We start from the raw sequence: 19695 nt of genomic DNA, 5'->3' as shown, positions 1-19695 counted from the left end.
TCATGCCAGGTATGGATGCTGAACATGAACCCAGAATTTCTTTTGATGACTAACGGCCCATTACTCACAGACATGCTTCCAGCCTTCAGCAGCCAACCTGATCACATTTCTGGCTTGCTGGCTATCTCAGGCCAACCAACAGATGAATTATTCTGTTTATTCTTTATATTTAGGAGTAGACTGAAACCTGGAGCAGTCCAGAAAGGCAGCTTGCTCTGTGTGTTTTGTTCTGCGCAGGCAGGCTCCATCCAGCTAGAAGTCAGATGGCTACAAATGCCATCTATCCTTCACAAAGACCAGAGGCACCTCTAGGAAGGAGCCCAGGCTGTTTTGTTCCCTGACACGGGTCAGAGATGTAATTTGTAGAGAAGATAGGCTCCATGTGGCTGGAGCAAACACGGACAGCAGAGAAGTTGGCCCTTAGGCCTACTGGAAAATGCATGGTCTGCTTTCCAGTGGTACAACTGGACCACATCAGTGTTGTCCCAGTAATCCTTTGGCATTTGAGTTTACTCTTGAGAGGGCTCTTACAGTGCCGTTTAGAGACAGACAAGGTCTCTCATGGACCAGACACTTGCTGTTACTAAGCAGAGCCTGGGGGAAGCTGGACAACTCTTCCACACACAAATCCTCTGCAAGGATGGAACACATCTGGTTTAGGAGCCAGCTCTTCTGGCAACAGCTGAGACCACCCTGGCTACAGCAATTCCCAGCTGGATAGCAGCTGGGCAGTGGGTGCCACCAGGGGAGCACAAAGAGGCTGAAACCTGAAGGGACATGCTAGTCTTCTCATTGGCAAGGTTCATAGAAGACCACTTTTACCACGACCTCTCTGCAGAGAGCGGATCTGCCAAAGAAAACACACCTTCTCTCTTTGCTTTCAGCTCAGGAATCCATTAGTGCCCCTACTCACAGCTGTGTCACCACCTTGTATCATATCTAGCACAGATATGTTAGCTGTTGCTTTGCAAGGAGAAAAGGCAAACCAAGGCTGCCTAGCTCCAGCTGCTGTTGTGCAAGTCTATATGCCCAGCACTGCTTTCCATCTGTGCCTGTACATAGCAGGGATGTTGAACAGCTATGCAATGACACATGCATCTTGCTATACATCTTACTAGCACCTCTGTGCAGGTGTATGGGGCTTGTTGCCAGCATGGCCTGGGGTGAGCCCAGGAGATTCAGCTTCACAGAAACTCCAGCATGGTTGGAGTTTCACCACAGGGGGGACTGCTCATTCTACTGTATTTCCTCCATTTCTGAGTAAAATGTTATCAGAAAGAAAAATCTTATTTGACTGAAGAAAACAGTTAATTAATTGACTGATAAGCCCATTCTTCGTTGCTGACATTATCCTCTGCAGGATTTTCCTGACTATGCTAGGGTATTCTTTCAAGGGTGGAGAGAGAAAGGCAATAAACAGATACTAGGAAGGTAGTTTTACTTTTTTTCAAAAGCAACACAAAACACACTGAACTTTGGCTGAGCTCAGTTTTGTGTCCCTTTCATTTGATAAAGGAATATGAAGTGCTTCTAACAACTCAATGCATTTTCTTTTCCGCTAACAATGAGTGCTGGTAGAGGCTGTAGCCCTGCAGTCTTTACATGAAAGACTCCTTGACATCAGCACATGTTTTCTTCATGCAGGAAGGACTCTTTGGAGCTGGAGCTGGGACACTATGTTTAACCTACAGAACAGCATAACCTGAACCTAGAGGAACCTTCCCTCTAGCTCTTTGAGATCTCACTGTCAAATTGTCCATAGGAACTGGAACGTGCTGGATTTCAGTGCAGATGCTGAAAGCTACAATTTGGAAAAGAAGAGCAAATATATTGCATGGCATGCAAGTATTTCAGAGAATAGGATCAATCAGCTGTTTGATTTTTTTTTGTCTCATCAGTAGCTCAGCTCAACAGCTGAACAAAAGCCTCTACTGCAGTTCATGAAAAAGAATGGAGGCATGTGAATTGTCTTCTTGGCTATTAAAAATCTGCTGCCAGGACATGAAAGCACTGCTCTTGTATGTAGGTCCCTGGCTTGCCTGCACCCTCCACAGGCCTTCTTAAAAGCTAATGTGGTTTGTCTTGAATTGTTCAGGCAGATGTGCTGACAAGGTTGGGTGTTTACACATCTCATTTCTGCAGAGTCCAAAGGAGCTCCTGCATGCCCAGGTAATGTCTCATCAAAAGGAAGAATTACTCAGTGTAATGACCTGAGACAATTCAAAATGAAGAAAAGTCTCTGCATAATGAGAACCGAATTAAGCATGAAATGCACATCACACGAGCTTTCTGATGCATTTTTTTGTGAGTTGACGTCTCTTCCTTTTCATGTTGGTATTAATACTGCAGAATAGTGCAGATAAAAAACAGAAAATTCTAAAAAGGTGAGTAGTTGAATTCCTCCCTTATCCCCCTTTTGGTTGTTTCCAAATTGCACCATATAACAACAGAAAAGGGATATCTCAGGCAATATATTCTTAAATGAAGGCATGTTTTGAGATGACACTGTCAGTCTTTACTCAGCTTCAGTTTTTAAAAAACTTACAGACAAGGCTTTCTGAGGAATGTAATGTGGAGTTGGCATGCATCTGAAAAAAAGTTTTGCTTTAAATTAATGAGAGCAAGACATCCTATCCCTCTTCAAAGCACTTCATAATTTTCCTAGGTATCTAGATAAAAACTTTGAAAACCTGGCAGTACCTCGCCAAGTCACAAAATGAAATTTAGGCACTTTTGAAAATTGTGCATTCCTTATGAGTAAAGAAGTTTTGGAAAGTGAATGAGCCAGTGTGTGTTTAAAACCAGAAGAGACATGAAATAACTGGAAAGTGCCTGTGTTGCTTTTACTTGTAGTATAAAAATAGGCCCTTCGTGATTCTTGGTTTCACGATGATGTGAGCAAACAACTAGTAAGAGACAGCTCCTTCCTTTTAGGGTTATAGTGCAGGAAGACAAAGCAGGAGGTAAGGAGAGCAGAAGCAAAGCATGATCAAATGACTTGGCACAGAACATCTAACACATCTCTGAAGTACCTACCATTCCAGTATTTCTTCAGGTATTATCTGCCTCAGAGAAATGTGATAAATTGCAATTAACTCTTCAAAGGCTTGCAATGATCTGCAAGCAAAAGGATCTATGCTATATATGTAGACAGTTTATAGTCATTTATACAAATATAGCTTGTCTATTTATTTGTAATGTAATGTTTTAGTGGCAGTGCCTTAATGGAAGCTTTATTGGTGTTTTCTGTAATATGGCTCTTTTAAAGCGGAAAATTGTTATGCTTTTCAAGAATTATCCTGCATGCCAATTAACTTACTTTTTGAGATGAATCATTAGGTATCTAAGTGTCTCATAGTGAGCAGCAGGGAGTAACATCAACACTTCATGTATTGCTTCTAGTCGTTCATCGGGATTGGAGATTTCTGTAAAAACACCAAACAGGAATAATGTTAATAGAGACTTTCATTTGTAAACAGCAGTAATTCAGGAAGATAAGTTGTTATTATGGAGTCCTTTACATGCCATTGACTGTGCTTGCAGGGATAAACACTAAACTCATAAGCAGGAAGTTATCAGCAACTTCTGCAGCCTCAAAAGAATGGCTGTACAAAGAAATAAGCAAAAAAAACCCACTCGGTACTCATCTCCATGGTCTGCATCTCTAGCTACAGGTCTGTATAGGTACGGCACCTGAGCTTTGTTAAGTGCTTCTTCATACACTGCCTGGAACTGACTCTTTAATAAAATCTCATGAATGATTACTTCCGTTAGCTGTCCAAACAAGATGGGACCATGGACAAAGCACGTTTTAGAGACTGTTCTTGTTAATACTGGAGTATGCTAAATTTTAGGTAGAGAGACTAAAGTGACATGGAATTTATAAACAAAGTGAGATTGCTGAACATATTTAAGTATGTAGGTATCAGTGACGTGAGAGTATCAGTGCTTACTCAGGACTGTTTGGCAATTTCTCTAAAAATCTGAGTGGGATTTACATGTGTTTTACATGAAAAATACAGATTCCTAAACTGTGAACTGACTCGGATTTATATGTCTCCCAAGACTTTTCATAAAAATAACACCAGGAGCTTGACATTTTTGAAAAGTAAGAATCTTTATGTCCTGCTTTTAAGGGATTTTGTATTTTGTGATTTTGTATTTGTGATTTTGCTTCCCCTGAGCATGTTATTTATAAGACAAGTGGCAAGCAAGATTAAATTTTCTGACTAAAGTGAAAGCTAAGAGTGCAAGAGAGAGGTGTCTTTGGCTGCCAGGGCAGTGCAAGGCTGGGGGAGCCAGCAGGGAGGGAACCCAGCATGGTGACGCAGACGTCTTGCTTACTGCTATACCGTGTGCCATTTCAAAATCCCAAAGGATACTTTTTAAAGAAGAAACTGTGCTACTTTTTAGTTACCTCAGATCTTTACATTTTTCACTAACCAGTCAGTATTTTTATACTCTCATGTTTATTTTTATTTTTAACCTGCATTATGTTCCTTCCCCATTAGCAATCAGGCAAAAGTTTAATGTAAAAGAAGCACACGTCTGAGAAGTAACAAACAGAACAATGCCTTTCTTTCCAATTTGTTGTCTGTCTTTTCCTTCAGTGTGAACACCGTTATGGATGGGGAACACAATTACAGAACAGTACCAATTACTATGCAATACTTACTTGCTGCCTCTATGAATTTGGAGTAGGTGTCATAGGTGATCACAGGAATCGGTAAGTCTCTGAAATATAGCTTCAGTGCTCCAGCAATAATGTTTATGTCTGGATAAATACTGGCAGAAATATCAGCCTTGTCACCATCTAGAAGAGGAAGAAGAAATCTTTTTGAAAACAGTCTAATTCTGACTGAAGCAAGGCAAGGCTTCTAATTCAGATTTACTGTGTCCAACCTGACAAGAAAAAAAAAACACTTGAAAGCATTTGGAAGGCTTAAATGAGAATGTATTGCTACCAACTTCACAGTGGATGAATGAGGAATGGTGGTTTCCATATCATTTAGTGAATAATTTATTTGCTGACATCTTTTGGTGAGGCTGGTGGTTGCAATGACAATATCTGTAGTGTAGCATCTCACATATGATGTTTAATGTTGGATGAAAAAGGCATGTTAATAACACATTTGTTGAATTTGGCCAATTTGTTAAGTGTTGAAATTAAGCTATTAATAGCTTGTCTTGCTGTTGTATTTTGTATCCACGGATCTATGCACAGGAATATAAATCCCTATTTTTATTTGCATCTGGGGAAACAGAGGCACAGAGAAATAACATAAATTTCCCATGTCACCAGGAGACTAGTAGCAAAAATCAGAGCAAACATCCAAATCTTTTCAGTCTTTCACCAATCTATCTATGCTGATTACCTAGTCAGAAAGCCTTATTTTCTGGATGCCTTCTAATGTCTTTGGATTTGAATTATTTATTTGTAGCAAAGATTTGAATTTAAATAGACATGCTATGGCATTTAGCTACACAATTTATTCTCAAATGTGGATTGCAATTTGTTAAATGAATATGGATATTTGAAACGGATGAACAACTAAATAGATGAATTATGCAACCTTAATGACGTACTTCCCCCCCCCCCCCAGTATATTGTAACAGCTATCCAAAACTCCATTATGGACCTCTTTTCATCACAAGTTTAACATTTCCAATTGCTGCTGGTCAGCCCCTGACCAACGCATGGCTCGCAATGACTGAAATTACAGGAACTACCATCAAGGATGCATCAATATTATTTTCAAGTTCAAATGACTATGTCTGTTCTGTACTATCTAGTACCTTAACGCCCATGTTCTTCCCCACTCGGAGAAATTTGGGTGCAATTCCCTCCCTGGAGGATGTGTGTCTATTCAAATACAGACTGATGCTGTCTGTACTTAATCCCTAATTTCAGCTCAGGCTACTTTGAGATAAGTTAAACCTTTTAGCCTTTCAAGTGAGGATAACATCGCTTCTCTCACAGGAGGCAGTGAAGATAAAGCCAGTAAAAACTTGGGACCACACGATGACTGGGGCCATGCAAGGTTAGGCTTGCTTGAGCAGTGGAAGTGAATCTGCTTGTGTCTGCCAGGAGGTGCAAGCACAAGCCTGGACTGTTTACCACCGAGGCGCTGACACACTGAAAATCCATTGCCTTGCTTGTCTCACAATAGCTGGTGCTTGTAGACATACCCTGATGCAGACAGATGAGGGGTGGTGCTTGATACACTGCTTCTAAGATGGTGATAAAGGCTTTCACAGCAGAATAAAAGAGTTTATATTGATTGTAGATGTTTTATACAAACCTATGGCATTAATCTTGAAGGAATATGTCCTGTCCAATGTATGTACATAATTCTCATTAAGACTAATAGCCCTACATGTTCTCATCAAGAGGAGATTATATGCTTAAGTGTTTAAAACAAGCAGCCTTTCTTGATGCAGCTGAGCAGTCTGAATACATCCATCAGCATTTAATTTAATACAGCATCAATAACCCCGAGGAGAATGTTTACACTGCCCCAATCTTTTGTTTAATCCACATGCTCCAGGCCCAGTAGTCCTATAAAGCGTTGTGTGGAGAGTCCTTTTTAATTGATGGACACTGAGCACTCAAAATGCTCCACTGGAAACAGATACTTTCAAGGAGATAGCAGCTGCATCTGGACAGATATAGCAAAGCAGAGGGTTGCATCTATTACCCAGGTCACCGATACACTAAATGAAAGTGTTATTTATTTAGTACTTTTGCAAAGCAGCCCAGCACGCATCCTTAAAGCGGCACTTCAGCTAGAGGTACTTCAAACCACAACACACTTCAAACACACCTCTTATTTACCCGTTGCTGCAGGAAAAATGCATTAATTCCTGAGTCAAAGATTTTTCTCTTCACTTCAGAGACAAATGTACATCCATTGGAAATGCACTGAAGATTTTTTTTTGAGATTTTTGCTAAGCATAACAATATGTCTGTTATAATAAACCTACACTTCTGCAGTGGGTATTTAGGGGAAGATGTATTTTCCTTTCCTTTAATAGATTTTGGATTGTCTTTCTTTTTCATTTTCAGTCACTGAAGGCCCTTTGGCAGGCTTATTTCTTACATTCACGGATTTCCTGGATCTGTATTTTTATTTAAACATGCTTAAAATTCAAAGCGTTATGAAAAGAAAATTCATCCATTCCAGGTAAAGTCATAACACCTATATTACAGAGGTTCATCTACACCAAAAGATTGTATGAAGTACATCTATTTTATATGCATTATATGCACCTTCTGCATTACCACAATTATCTTTTTAACTCTTCAATATAGTAAGTTTCCTCAGATTGTATTTAGCACTTTCAGCATCATTGCAACAACACTGCACACCATTGAATAGATTAATACTGTTCTTTTATTAATATTGGATTGCAAACATCCAGTTCATTTAAGCTTAATATACCTAATCATACCCCAAACCTATCACCCCCCTTTCCTTGTTACTTTGACTCTCAACATATTCTGCCACATGGTGTTGAAGTCTGAACATTTCTAGACTTTTTTTTTCTGTTCTGTGGTTTCAGTTGACTTTGGATGCACAGAAATATATAATTAGTCTATTAAAGAAGGAAATGGAGTAAGTATTACATTCTCAAAGTCTCAGCCATGCCCTCTGAATACTGAATTACATTTCTAATTAAGTTCCTTTTCCTTTTTTTTTTTTTTTTTTGATTTGGAATTTGACAGGTTTCAGACACAATATCAAAGGAGTGTGAATATGAGTTATGATCCCTTTGAGTACTCGTGTAATATTTAACAGCATAATATTTTTAGCAAGGGTATTGTACCAGCCAGTCATACAAACAAGTGGAAGGACAGAATGCATTTATGACAATGGCAGCTCTGTGGGTAAAGCACACAATGAGTGTTTTATTGCTGTCAGAGTGCCACAGCTCAACAATGCGCACAGAGGGCAACTGTTGTTTTACAGCACCAACATTCACAAGAATAAATCCACATTATTCCCCCCCCTCCCCCAATTCTCATTATGAAAATCACTGAAATGGAACATTGTCGGTGCCTCGGAGAGCCCAACTCTCCCTTACAGCAGGGGTATTTACACCACTTTGGCTCTGCAAGGCAGCCTTTGCTTAGACAAGATAAGGACCAACTTTTCCCAGTTTTAAAAATAACTCTCACAGCTTTACAGCCAAAAATAATATTCCATGGAATGCCATTCTCTTCCTGAGACGTTAATTTTCAAGCCTGACTTTGCTCTTCTGTTCTCACTGTAATTCTTTGGAAGCAACAAGCCAGTGTTCTTTGACAAGGCTGGAACAATCAGTCATGGGGAGGACTGACTTCTGTCCATTGTGCCCCCTCAGCTGCAAATGAAATCAACAGGAGTGGTGCCCTACGGCCGAGTCAGCCCCATGCGCCCAGTCCATACATCATCCTGTCTTCCCTGCCCCATGGCTTGATGAAGAAAAGTTGTGAAAACAGAAAGCTTCACTGCATTATTTGAACTATGCATCCCACGTGTTAAAATAGCAGGATTTCATTTTTTTCTTTCAAAACCACTTCTTAAGAGCTGTATTTCCAGAGATGCAAAAGCATACTAGAGCATTCAAGCTGGGTGCCCAGGGAGTGTCTCAGACACACAGGAGAAGGGGAGGTCGGCAATCACAGTGTGCCACTCTGCGACTGCAGGCACCACGCAGTGCCATCCTTTCCTGAAATTGCTCAACTTCCATTTTCAAGCTAGCTAAAGGTGTTTAGCCCTAATTTTATTAGAAGTTTCTTTCAGAGCCTTGCTTTCAGATGGTTAGAAAGTGGCCTTTAAATTGTCAAGCTAAATTTATTCATGGCCAGTGCATAGCCTCTAGTTTTGTGCCAGGATTATCAGTTAGATTAAACCACTTTCTTCTTTTCCTACCTCTGCTCTCAACTTCTGCTTTGACAGCTAGCTATTTATTCCATGCTTTTTTAAAACACATTTACTTTCTGCTATGCAACAAGCTCTAGGATGTCTGACATAGTGACATGGCTACAGGTAGAGCTGCTCCTGTTGCATCACTTATCTATTAAGCAGAATTCATAGGGAGTTTTCAATTTTCCATTTCAGACAAAAAAAAATATTTATTTTTGCTACAGGTGTTAATTTCTTGTAGTGTATGTGGAAACAACAGTTTTGTAAAACTCCCACAAATTTCACTTTCTGGGCAGAAAATTAATTTTGAACAAAAACCTTCCAGGCACTCCTGGATATGGGACTATCACAGCCTGCACCTGGCTCTCAGCTCCCTTCCCTCCCAGCTCTGACACATGCATAAGAGATTTGGGATATTCCATGCCCCTGGGACACTGCATCCCTCGCTGCTTTGGCTCTTAGGGTGACACAGGGTAAGAGGTGCAGAAGAAAGGCTAGGGTCTCTGTCTCTCTAAACTTGGGTCTGACAGGGAAGACAGCCCTGAGCCATCAAGTTGAAAATCTTTTGCCAATTTAACCTTCTGCCAGCTGACAACACCTTCTAGCTGTGCAGCCCACAAGTCAGTTAAAAATCTATTTTTGTTTTCTTTAAATCCCTTTCTGAAAAGAAAAAAAAATCATCAACAATAAAAATCCTTCTGCTTTCCATCTTATTTCAAGGAGAAAACATTATCAGAAGTGGAAGTTTTCAGCATCTGGTCTCAACAACACTGTAGTCATGCATTATCATAACAAGCATTTGTGCACTGTTCTACTGCTTTTAGCATTATTCATGGCAACATGACAATTCTCTCTTTCCTTTCTTATCCCTCTTCCTTCGTGCGATTGTTAAAAGATAATGAAGACATTGTTTTTTATTAATTTATGGCTAGTGGTTTTCCCCATACCCTGTATATGCAAACTCAGTTCTTGCTTTCTCTGCTTCCATGTTTATCCATACTTTTTTCCTTTGGAAATCTGATACTGCCAGTAACTTTATTCTTCCTGTTTATAGATGCTGTCTTTTCCAGTAAATCACACTTTCTTCCTTGCTGTGGGTCAAAATCAAGTGCGGATTGCCACCAGATTATGACAGGAACTTCAGCAACAATAACAGGATACTCCGTAAAACTGAGCTGACTCCAATGGTTAGAGCATTTACAAAGGAACTACATCAGCTGCAGCATACAACTCATCCTCAGACACAAATTTCTGTCTGCTTTCTTTAGACTCTTCCCTCCTCTACCTGTACTTCTCTGCTGGGTTTTGTTCAGGTTGGTACATGTAGAAGAGAACTAACACAGAACAAAAGAGTGTGCCAGGCTAGACCTACTTGGAAGGACAGCGTGGGACCTATGGGGGGACCCTCTCAGTAAAGCTGCTTAACACAGCACATTTGCAGTGTTATCTTCATATGACAGCTGTCATGGCACTTTACATCTTTTTCACCCAAATCATGTCTGACCATGTATATTTTCACAACTGCAGCATCCAACACATTTTTGCATCACTTTCTTAAAGAATGTTTGGGTATAGCATGAAAATTGTCACTGGAAATTCCCACCTAAGTAGTTGGACATTCTGCCAGTGAAGTGTGCATGACAAACTGTCTCCAAACAAAGAAGTATTCAGGCACAGTAAGTTTGGTATGTGCCAGGCCTTGAGGTCACCCAGAGACCTTGTTGGCCCTGACCAGTCTCACCTGGAGCCTTCTCCTACATCTCCTGCCCATCTCAGGCCCTGCCTGAGCAACAACATTCCTGTCTCCAGCTTCATCATGGCCTGTACCTGGCCATGCACCTGATGAATCATGGACTGACTTCCTGGCCTGTGCCTGGACTTACCATGCCACCAGGAATGTGCCCAGTGAGGGGGACTCGGGGCAAAGCCTCTCATGGGCTGTGCGGGCACAGACATATCAATCACATGCACAGTGGTTGGGGTGCTTCCTGCAAGACTACATGCGGAACGAGTGCTCAGTTGCAGTTCCTGGTTCTTAAACTCATAAACGTTATCATGTTATAAAGCACCGAATATGCTAAAGATAGGACCAAGAACTTTCCCTGGCACTATCTAGGCTCATGCTTGAACTTGGAGCCCAGGCTGTTCTGCTGGGTTGAGCAATCACCCAATCCCCTGAGCACTTAGCTTTCTACCCACCATTCCTTACTGACAGTTCAGTTATTCTTTCCAACTAAGAAATATACTTTCTTTTTATGAAAAGTACTACAGATTGATATAAGAAACCAGAAAAGACAGGATGCTTTCTGTACTTCTGCTTTTATGGTAGTTTCACTACCATTATGCCCATATAAGAACAAAAGAACTGAAAAGTCCTAGATTGGTAAGTTTAGATAAAAATTGTACAGAATTTTAAAATGTACCTCGATCAAAGGCCATTTTCACATCTTCAATGTGCTCAGTGAAGCCTGAGACTCTATAGAGGCCCTCAGATTTCAATCCTGAAACAAAAAGTTCTTGGTTAACTTTGCTTCAATAACTAACAGGTTAAAAAGCAACAGGTTCATAAGAAACAAAGCAAGAACGACGGTACGCTGGATAAATGCAGCAAACTATCATTATAATATGAAACTCTGGAGCATTTAAGGATGATTCAAGGTAATTTTAAATTGTTTTTACAGGATTAAAGACTTTTAGAGTTTATATTTTCTGATTTTGTTGCAATCAGAAAATAACTGTAGATACACAGTAGATAATATTGGAAGAAAATATTGCAATTTGTTAATGGTGAAGTATGTATGTACTGTTATAATGATTTACATATTTTACGTGGGAGATTTTTCTGGATTTGTCTCTTAAATTAATAAAGCCTTAGAGGTTGTCTTTGCTATTACCAGTTGCTTGATGATAAATAACAATGTAAATAAGAGACTGCCTTTCTTTATTTGTTCCCAGTGCTGCTGTCAGCATTTACACAGCTAATATAGGTGACGGATGCTGTTCTCCATGTTGGTACATCCCTTTTGCAGTTCTTTCAGCACAAGAGATCTGCTTTATGCTCTCCCACCCTTACTCTAAGTCAACGTGAAACAAAGGGCAGCCCAGCAGAACAGGCACAGCTAACCACACAGAGTCACACTAATGTTATTTATTTTAATCCCAGAGCTTCTTATTGTGACTATGCAAAGTGCTAACCTACCTAAGAGACCCAATGCACTTTGTTTTCTAAAGAATAAAATCAGTATCTCAAAAGAAAAATTAAATTCTACAGCAATTAGAGAAAGAAATTTAAAGATGTTGAAAAAACAGAGAGTGGGCAGCAGATTTTCTCTTAATCAATAAACGTACAAGTAAGTGATTATATCTCAAATGCAATGTAGCTGACTGCTGTATCATCTCAGTAAAGCTCTTCTGTCTTAGTCCAAGCTATTCTTTCTGTTTGTCCCTGCAATTATGTTATAATCCCAGTAGAGCTTTACAGAGCAGTGCAGGGGATTTACTTGTAAATCTTTGATTCATTTCAGGAGATGATGCGTGGCTTTGAAATCCCTTTGGCTAGTATCAATGTGTTGCCATGCAGATTACTGTGATGCCATGAACTCAACATTATGAGATTTCTGTGCTAAAGCTATGACTAACAGGGAAATTTGGCTTATTGGGCAGCACAACACACACATTTGTTATCCAAAGCAAAAATATGTGATCATTACTGTCTGGCAGATGTGTTGGAGGAGAGATGGTACTTCTTCAGTATGGCATACCTCTCCATGTAGCAAAAGCTTGTCACAAACTATAGTTTTGGCTGTGGCAGGCTGCCTCAGCTGCGGCATCCCTCAGTCAGTAGGTGAGTGTCATGCAAACGCTCCTACCCTGGGAAGTTTGCAAAACACCACAAAACGCCACAGTCTGTGACCTCGTTTGTCTGAGTCATTTCCAACCACTTGTGTGCTCTTGCCCACAATGTCCTCAAAGGTTATTAATAATGGGCTTGATTTAAACTGATTACTCTGAAATTAGAAGTGTCTGTGGGTATGTTAAAAGAAAATAATGAAAAAAGACACTTAAACATGAACTTAAAGTTCATTTTAAAGTTCACCTCTTTCAAAAGTGTAACATAATACCTGTTTTGACATGTTTTCAGAAAGCATTTCAGTAAATTGCATTATGAAATGTCATGATTTAATTTTACTAGCTGATGCAAAGCAATGTTATCACCTATGCTAAAAAAAACCTTCTCTCATCCTGTCCACAGTGTACACAAACATAATATTCTGTTCTATCTCAACATGTAATTCAAGTCGTCTTCATTTTATCGTGCCTGCTACATCCTGAAGCATACAAACCTCTTGCTTCAATCTCTCGGATGCATGAATCCACCACCATTGGCCTCTGGGTATTATGGGCTTTCACCAGCGTGGTCAGATCACAGCAGTAGACTCGCTTTATCCTCTTGAGATCAGGCTGGCAGTCATTGGGCACGTACTTGGAGCACTGCTTATGGACGTTCAGCCCACAGTCTGTAAACAAAGTTGGCCAGTTACATTAAATAAAGCTAATGCCGAGAGGTTTTGTCTAACAATTACGTTTCTTAGCACAAGCAAGGGGCCTAACTTTCCCATCAGCTGGCAATAGAAAACATCAGATGTTTCCATGCCACCCTCTGCTGACTTTGCTGGCCTCTCGATGTACAACAGTGACAGGACTTGGTGGCAGTACACAGTGCTGCAGAATTACCAAAGACAAGAAGGCTGAGCACAGAAATACCCTGTAAAAATCTTTTGGTGGGCAAAGTGAACTCCAGCAGGGTTGCTAAAAAAAGCTGTAAAAGCTCTGAGTGTTCCTCACACCCCGACCCAGTAGGGACAGATGCTGCCAAGTCTGGGTCAGGTCACTGCTGGACACTCGGCTCTAGGTGTTGCAGTTCAAAGTGTGGGACTTAACTTCTTTGTGTTTCAGTTTTGCCTTTTATAAAATTAACACATTAATGACAGTGTCCTGCTGGCCAGCTTGTGGCTTAGCGCCAGATTTAAGGCAGAACACTAAAACTCTGTAGCTCTGTGAGTGAGTGTGCCTCACCTCCTGTTCTGAATCCCTGCAGCTCTGCATTTTGGCTTGTTCTGCCCATCAGTTACAGCCAAACCACTGCTATCTTGTCACTTCGCTGGTGACTAAACTGACCCCTCTGTTTAGTCTGTGCAACAGTCTGAGCATATAAAATGCTGTGAAAGGCATGCTGTAAACGAGAGTGATTCATATTGTTCTGGGTGTCTTATTCCAGAGTCAACAACTGGTTGCACTGGTGGGTTTCCATTAACTTAAGCATCTCTGCTTGATTTCCACAAACTGAATTTTCCAAATAGGCAGACATGTTCAGCCAAATGAATTTATAAGCCTCAACAAAGCAAACACCACTACCGTGAGTTACATTATCTCACAGAAACGTGGTTCCTGTTTCAATGCTTTCGCAGTCATGCCTATCACTCAGTGCCTTTTGGACTAACTCTAAGTCCCTAGTATCATCACTACCAAGCTGATTACTGTTTTTTCTTGTTGATTTACTGCCCAAGCCATTCAAAATGTAAATGTCTTCCTACTACTTGCAACACATTTTAGTATTATTCTCAATACAACATTAATCAATCAAAGTCAGATCATCACTGCAAAACATACCTACACATTTAATGTAACTGATTTTTTTTTGGTGTCTTTCTTCATACAGTTGTTACTGCATATAATAAATTATTGTGCAAAATCCAAACAAATGTGAGCAGCTGCAGTCAGGACCCTCCTTGTACTGTTTTCAGTGCTGTTCTCCAGGCATGTCAAGTTAAGTCCAAATACATCTGTCTACTTGGAGTTAAATGTTGGTAATTTAATGAGGGAGAGTATTATGTTTCATACTGGATAAATAACCCTTTTCATAAGTTTAATATTTTATGCATGTGAACAAACAGCTCTATGTGTTAGTGATGGTCAGTTTTTGGACACTTGTGTTTATGAGCAAACAGCATGAAAAGCAAACTGCTATTCATTTTCCTTCTCTTTTAATGCCCTTTCATATTCCTTCTGTTACCATCATTCATCTACAGGCAGAAAAGATACAGCAGGCACTGAAGATGCACTTATTAAAACTTAGCATTTCTGAAAGGTGTTTTGATCCTTCAAGCCACTGTGTAAATTTTGTGTAACAGTCACTTCCTCCAGCCTTGAAAGGCAAAGGTCAAGGCAAGTGTGTTTGGTGCCAGTCTGAGTTCAGGAACATTTAAGGGTCAGGCCAGGGAGAAGTAAGGCAGAAGCATATTATAGAATTGTTTGGGTTGGAAGGGACCTTAAAGATCACATTCACTTGAGATGTGGAAGGAACTGAAGGTCTGTAGAAAGAAACGCCATTTGCTCTACACCAAATATAATTTAACTTGCTGAATCCAAAAGATCATGATGCAATGATTATTGCATTTTTGCAATATTATTTTTCACAAGAGAACAAATTTAAAATAATTAAAATGTTATTAAAATGCTAATGCAGTTATAGAGGCATCAAAAAACAAATCCTCCTGGGAAAATGAAGGTTATATTTGTTGCTTTCCCTCGAGGTAGGCTTTTTAAAGCTTTCAGCAACACATGGTATTTTTATAGAAAACAGGTGACAGTCTTTTTGCAGACAAGGGCACTTTTTGACAATTGGTGGCAAAAAAGAGATAAGCTATGAAGTCTGGTTCCTGGCTGGCTCTGCCACTTCCAGTGCTTGTTTCTTATGACATAAAAACATTCAGGTGAAAACTTAATGGCACCATAAAGAACAATTCTTAATGTATACATCAATGCACATGAATTACCGAGGCACTACCGAATGGATGTCACCTTCAGCAAAGAAGGGCTGATGGATTCATTTCCAAACCAGCCAATATGGTAAAACACACAGGGCAAAACTTCCAAATGTGGTGTTTCAAAAGCTAGGGTTAATTTTCCAAAGCACATGTAGGCTTTCTTCCAAGTACATTTTATGTATTTGTGTAAATTCTGGCTGTCTGCTATAGTAAGTGGGAGAGCTGTTGTCCCATTTCTGATAGTTCAGAAGGTGAGATGCTCTTTACCCACCCTGTCAAAGACATGCCTTTTCTAATGAAAGATCTGGACTGTGGATGCTGCATACATATGATTTCTGTTTAAAACCTGGTGCCTGTACCAGTCTGTGCTTTGTGGGACAAGGAATATGACAGGCAATGACACTGCTGTAATTGGCAACACAGGACTTCTTGCCACGTTTTGCAAAGTGACCCCTACTCCTCCCTCTTGCAGGGCATGCCGTCTGGGGTGGGGTGGGATGGATGCCTAACCACTTCATGAAAAAGACCGAAAGTGTTTGCGGGCTACCTGAACACCTCACTCCCTGAGCGATGAGACCCCACATGAAGTTGGCACAGTATTCACACCAGTGTGGACCTCGAAACGTGTGGACCTGCAATACAAACGGAGGGGGGAAAAAAGAAATGGGGTCATTGGGAGGCAGATGGTCTGACAGATGGAACAACTAAACTGGATAAACAACAGAAGACTCAGTAGGAGTAAATCGTTAGCACACAGTGCCCACATCTTTCCAAAGTCTAGATGAAATAAACCATGGGAACAGAAATTTGCTTTGATCTCAAAGTTTATCTTTCAATAAGCTTAACATAACAGAGAACTGGGCTGCGTAGGACATTAAAAACAAATATTTTTTGCTAGCTGACATTTTAGCTGTAGTAGAGGAGAAGAAAACAGGTTCACCAGTCAGAGGAGAAAAAAAAAAGTAAAACTAATAATCCAAAGAACTGTAGCCTGTGCTTTTATTTGACTAGGTCAAACTAATCGGGCACTTTTCTGAGATTCAAACATTCTTCAAGAGATCATTTGAAAGGAAGTGACAGAAAATCCCTATAAATGTGTCCCATTTTGATTTCCAACAAAGGCACGGACCCACGGATCTAGTGCAAAAACAGTGTGCTAAGAGCATGCGAGAATTTAGCACACTCTGATGATGCTGTTACCTGTGCATCTACGTGCAACAACACTGACCACAACTCAAGGTGACTGTTATAAACTTGCATTAGAGATGATAAGGAATTATTTGTGCACTCATTCCAGGCAGTAGTGGGGTAAAGATCTGATTTTCCACATCTGAGTCCACCAGTATATATAAACTTCCCCATTGCAGTATGTAAATTGGACTCACATAGGCAAAAGATGTCACAGGGCTCTTTCTTGGTACAGCAAATGTCATTTTCCTGCACTCCTCACATCAGTAAATAAGGAGAAATAAAGTGACCTGGGTGCTGAGAGAACACATTGGCTCCTAAGCCATGTTTTGCACACAACTGCTGCTTCCTCAACTGCATTTACAAAGGCTACAATGGAAAAGCTTTTTGTTTAAGATGTGTGCTCTGGTAAAGTAAGCATTTCACTTTCATTGAAAAGAAGAATAAATAGTGAGGCCTACGCCTGTGTGAATGGACATGGTACGAGCCAGTTCTGGCCAGAGACTTAATTGAGGTTAGCAAAACATAAATCATGCACGCTCAGGCTGCTGATGCTTCCTTTTCCTTCTGACGTGTTGGTGTTTACCGATGGGGCAGATTGCTGACAGGCCGCTTCCGCCCTGTGGGATGGGGAAAGCTGCTCTTGACTTTACTTCGTAGAGTAAGAAATGGCTCTTGTCCTTTTCAAATAAACTCTGTAAAGTTTTAAGGCAAGCATTTAGCTCGCTAATGTTTTAGCCCCATTTGCCTGCAGGATCACATGTAAACAAGTCTGTACTCTCGAGAGGGAAGATAAAGTACTGTGATTCTAGTACAGACCCCTCTTTCTCATTTAGTGATAAAAAACGTGACATTTTTACTTTAAAGAGCCTGACCACAAATTACTCCTGACCAATTACGCACAGTCAATTCTTCTTCCCTTTTGACAGGTATAAAGGGTCTTGGCTGGAAAATCTGACTGGGTCAAATTTTCTAAAACGTTGTTTCACCTCTCAGTAAAATGTGTATCTCTGGGAAACAACACCTTGCAATAGAGCATAAGATTTATCGTATATACACATACGCTTCTTGCTCGTTTAATATTTTCCTTTATTTTAAATGGGGAGTAGCATAAAATTTCAGGCAAGGCTCTTAGTGGCAGCACTTAACACCAGCGGATGACCTGAGTTTCAGGCATATGTTCTATGTGACCTTCAGTGGATACAAAACTACAGACGGAAATGAATTATGCCCCCATCTTCACCATTTTCAGACTGATAACCACATAATTAGTAGGTCTGCACCTGCATTTAATTGTGGGTGAGAATCATCTGCTATGGGAAGACAGCTATCTTCCTCTTCTGCTTTGTGGTGGTTTACAAAGGCTAACCTTGCGAGAAGTGGCTGTAAAAGCTCACTCGGTATTTTAAAAACTGCACCATTTCCATTCTGCATGAAGTACATCTCAGTTGCTAGGATATGTGGGGCCTACTTGTTCACTTTACATAAAGCTTATTTCAGCTGATCTCGGTCTAGCGTATTTAGAGAAATGGTAGCTGATTATTCCTTGTTCTCTCCTGTCATTAATGGGAAATAGTCCTCAGAGGCCACTCAGAAGCACCTCTCACTCCATCTGAGAAGTGCTGACCATGCACCCGGCCCTTGTTTTCTTCAGCTTGGTGGCCCTCAAAGGGCTAGCTCTAATTTATGCATTCACTTTAATTTTTCACGGCTCTGCATTTTAGGTCAAATGGCAAGTTCCCAATTGAAATACCCTGAGAAAAAACTAGTCTTGCTGATTTCTGGTCAGGCCGAAACAGGGAAATACTTGCTTCCTCCATCTGAAAAAAGGAGACTTTGAGAAGTTTCTAGATGAAGGTGCAAGCATCTCCTAAGATACAGTTTTGAACTAAGTCTTTTATTCTTGTCTTGCCATTAATTTTTACAAAAAGGAAGCCTGCCCTTCTGAACACAACACTTGAACTCAGCTCAAAGCTTCCAGACATCACTTTCAAGAGGTAAATGGGAATTTTGCCTGCAAGATCGATCTCATCTCTGTTTTAAACAAGGAGAGGTAACAATAGGTCTCAGAGTTCTGAGATTTTTTTTTCCTCCATCCTTTGTAATTGCACCATTACAAATGGACCGGGCTTAGATTTTTGGAAAAATAATCAAGATCTACTTATTGTCCCCATCCCATTTTGCAGTCTTAGGAGAGTTCTCTGTGTATATACAACATAGCTTTGGGCTCATTGTGCTACAGTCCACAAACAATTCCATCTGATAACAATAATTTACAGGGAAGTATTTATTCATAAAAGCCAAAAGTGGGACATTTCAGACTATACTCCATACTTGTATTGTTCAATCTTTTATTTGTTTTCTTTCTGTATCGACTAACTCATTCTACGTTATTCACTCTGTTTCATTTCCACCTCTAGGTCACTCAAAAAAAAAGTTGTTTCTTACATTCACCTTATTTTCTCTGCTGGCCATCCTTAGGTTGTCACCCATTATTCCCTTGCGTGTCTAGTCTTCTGCCTTCCTCTGCTCCTACCTTCGCCCTTCAGTCCTCTGGTGTCCCTGTTTCCAAATGGAAGAGCTCCCCCCATGGGCACAATCTGTGTCAGTAAGTTTGAGGCTGTGCCCGGAGTTTTACATGACCTGTCTTCACAGAGGGGGAAACTAAGACCAAAGTGAAGGAGTACCAGTGCAGTGACAAGACAAAATGATCCCTTTAGCCATATTACAGAAACAAACTAAAAATTGCCTTGAATTGAAATGTATGTTTT

General features: G+C 40.3%; 1 protein-coding gene across 1 annotated transcript in view; it reads right to left on the bottom strand.

Moving 5' to 3' along the window:
* CHN2 (chimerin 2) overlaps positions 1 to 19695 on the bottom strand; it is a 163134-nt gene that overhangs the window by 2265 nt on the left and 141174 nt on the right. The window contains exons 8-12 of the mRNA XM_035316521.1: positions 16284 to 16368; positions 13253 to 13426; positions 11333 to 11410; positions 4676 to 4813; positions 3320 to 3425 (exon numbers count right to left, since the gene is read on the bottom strand). Of these exons, the coding sequence (XP_035172412.1) occupies positions 3320 to 3425; positions 4676 to 4813; positions 11333 to 11410; positions 13253 to 13426; positions 16284 to 16368 (581 nt within the window). The remainder of the gene's footprint in view (positions 1 to 3319; positions 3426 to 4675; positions 4814 to 11332; positions 11411 to 13252; positions 13427 to 16283; positions 16369 to 19695) is intronic.

Source organism: Oxyura jamaicensis, chromosome 2 (genome assembly GCF_011077185.1).
Source record: "Oxyura jamaicensis isolate SHBP4307 breed ruddy duck chromosome 2, BPBGC_Ojam_1.0, whole genome shotgun sequence".
Classification (NCBI taxonomy): Eukaryota; Metazoa; Chordata; class Aves; order Anseriformes; family Anatidae; genus Oxyura; species Oxyura jamaicensis.
Note: the sequence above shows the minus strand (reverse complement) of the source record. Positions and strands in the feature narration are given on the sequence as shown.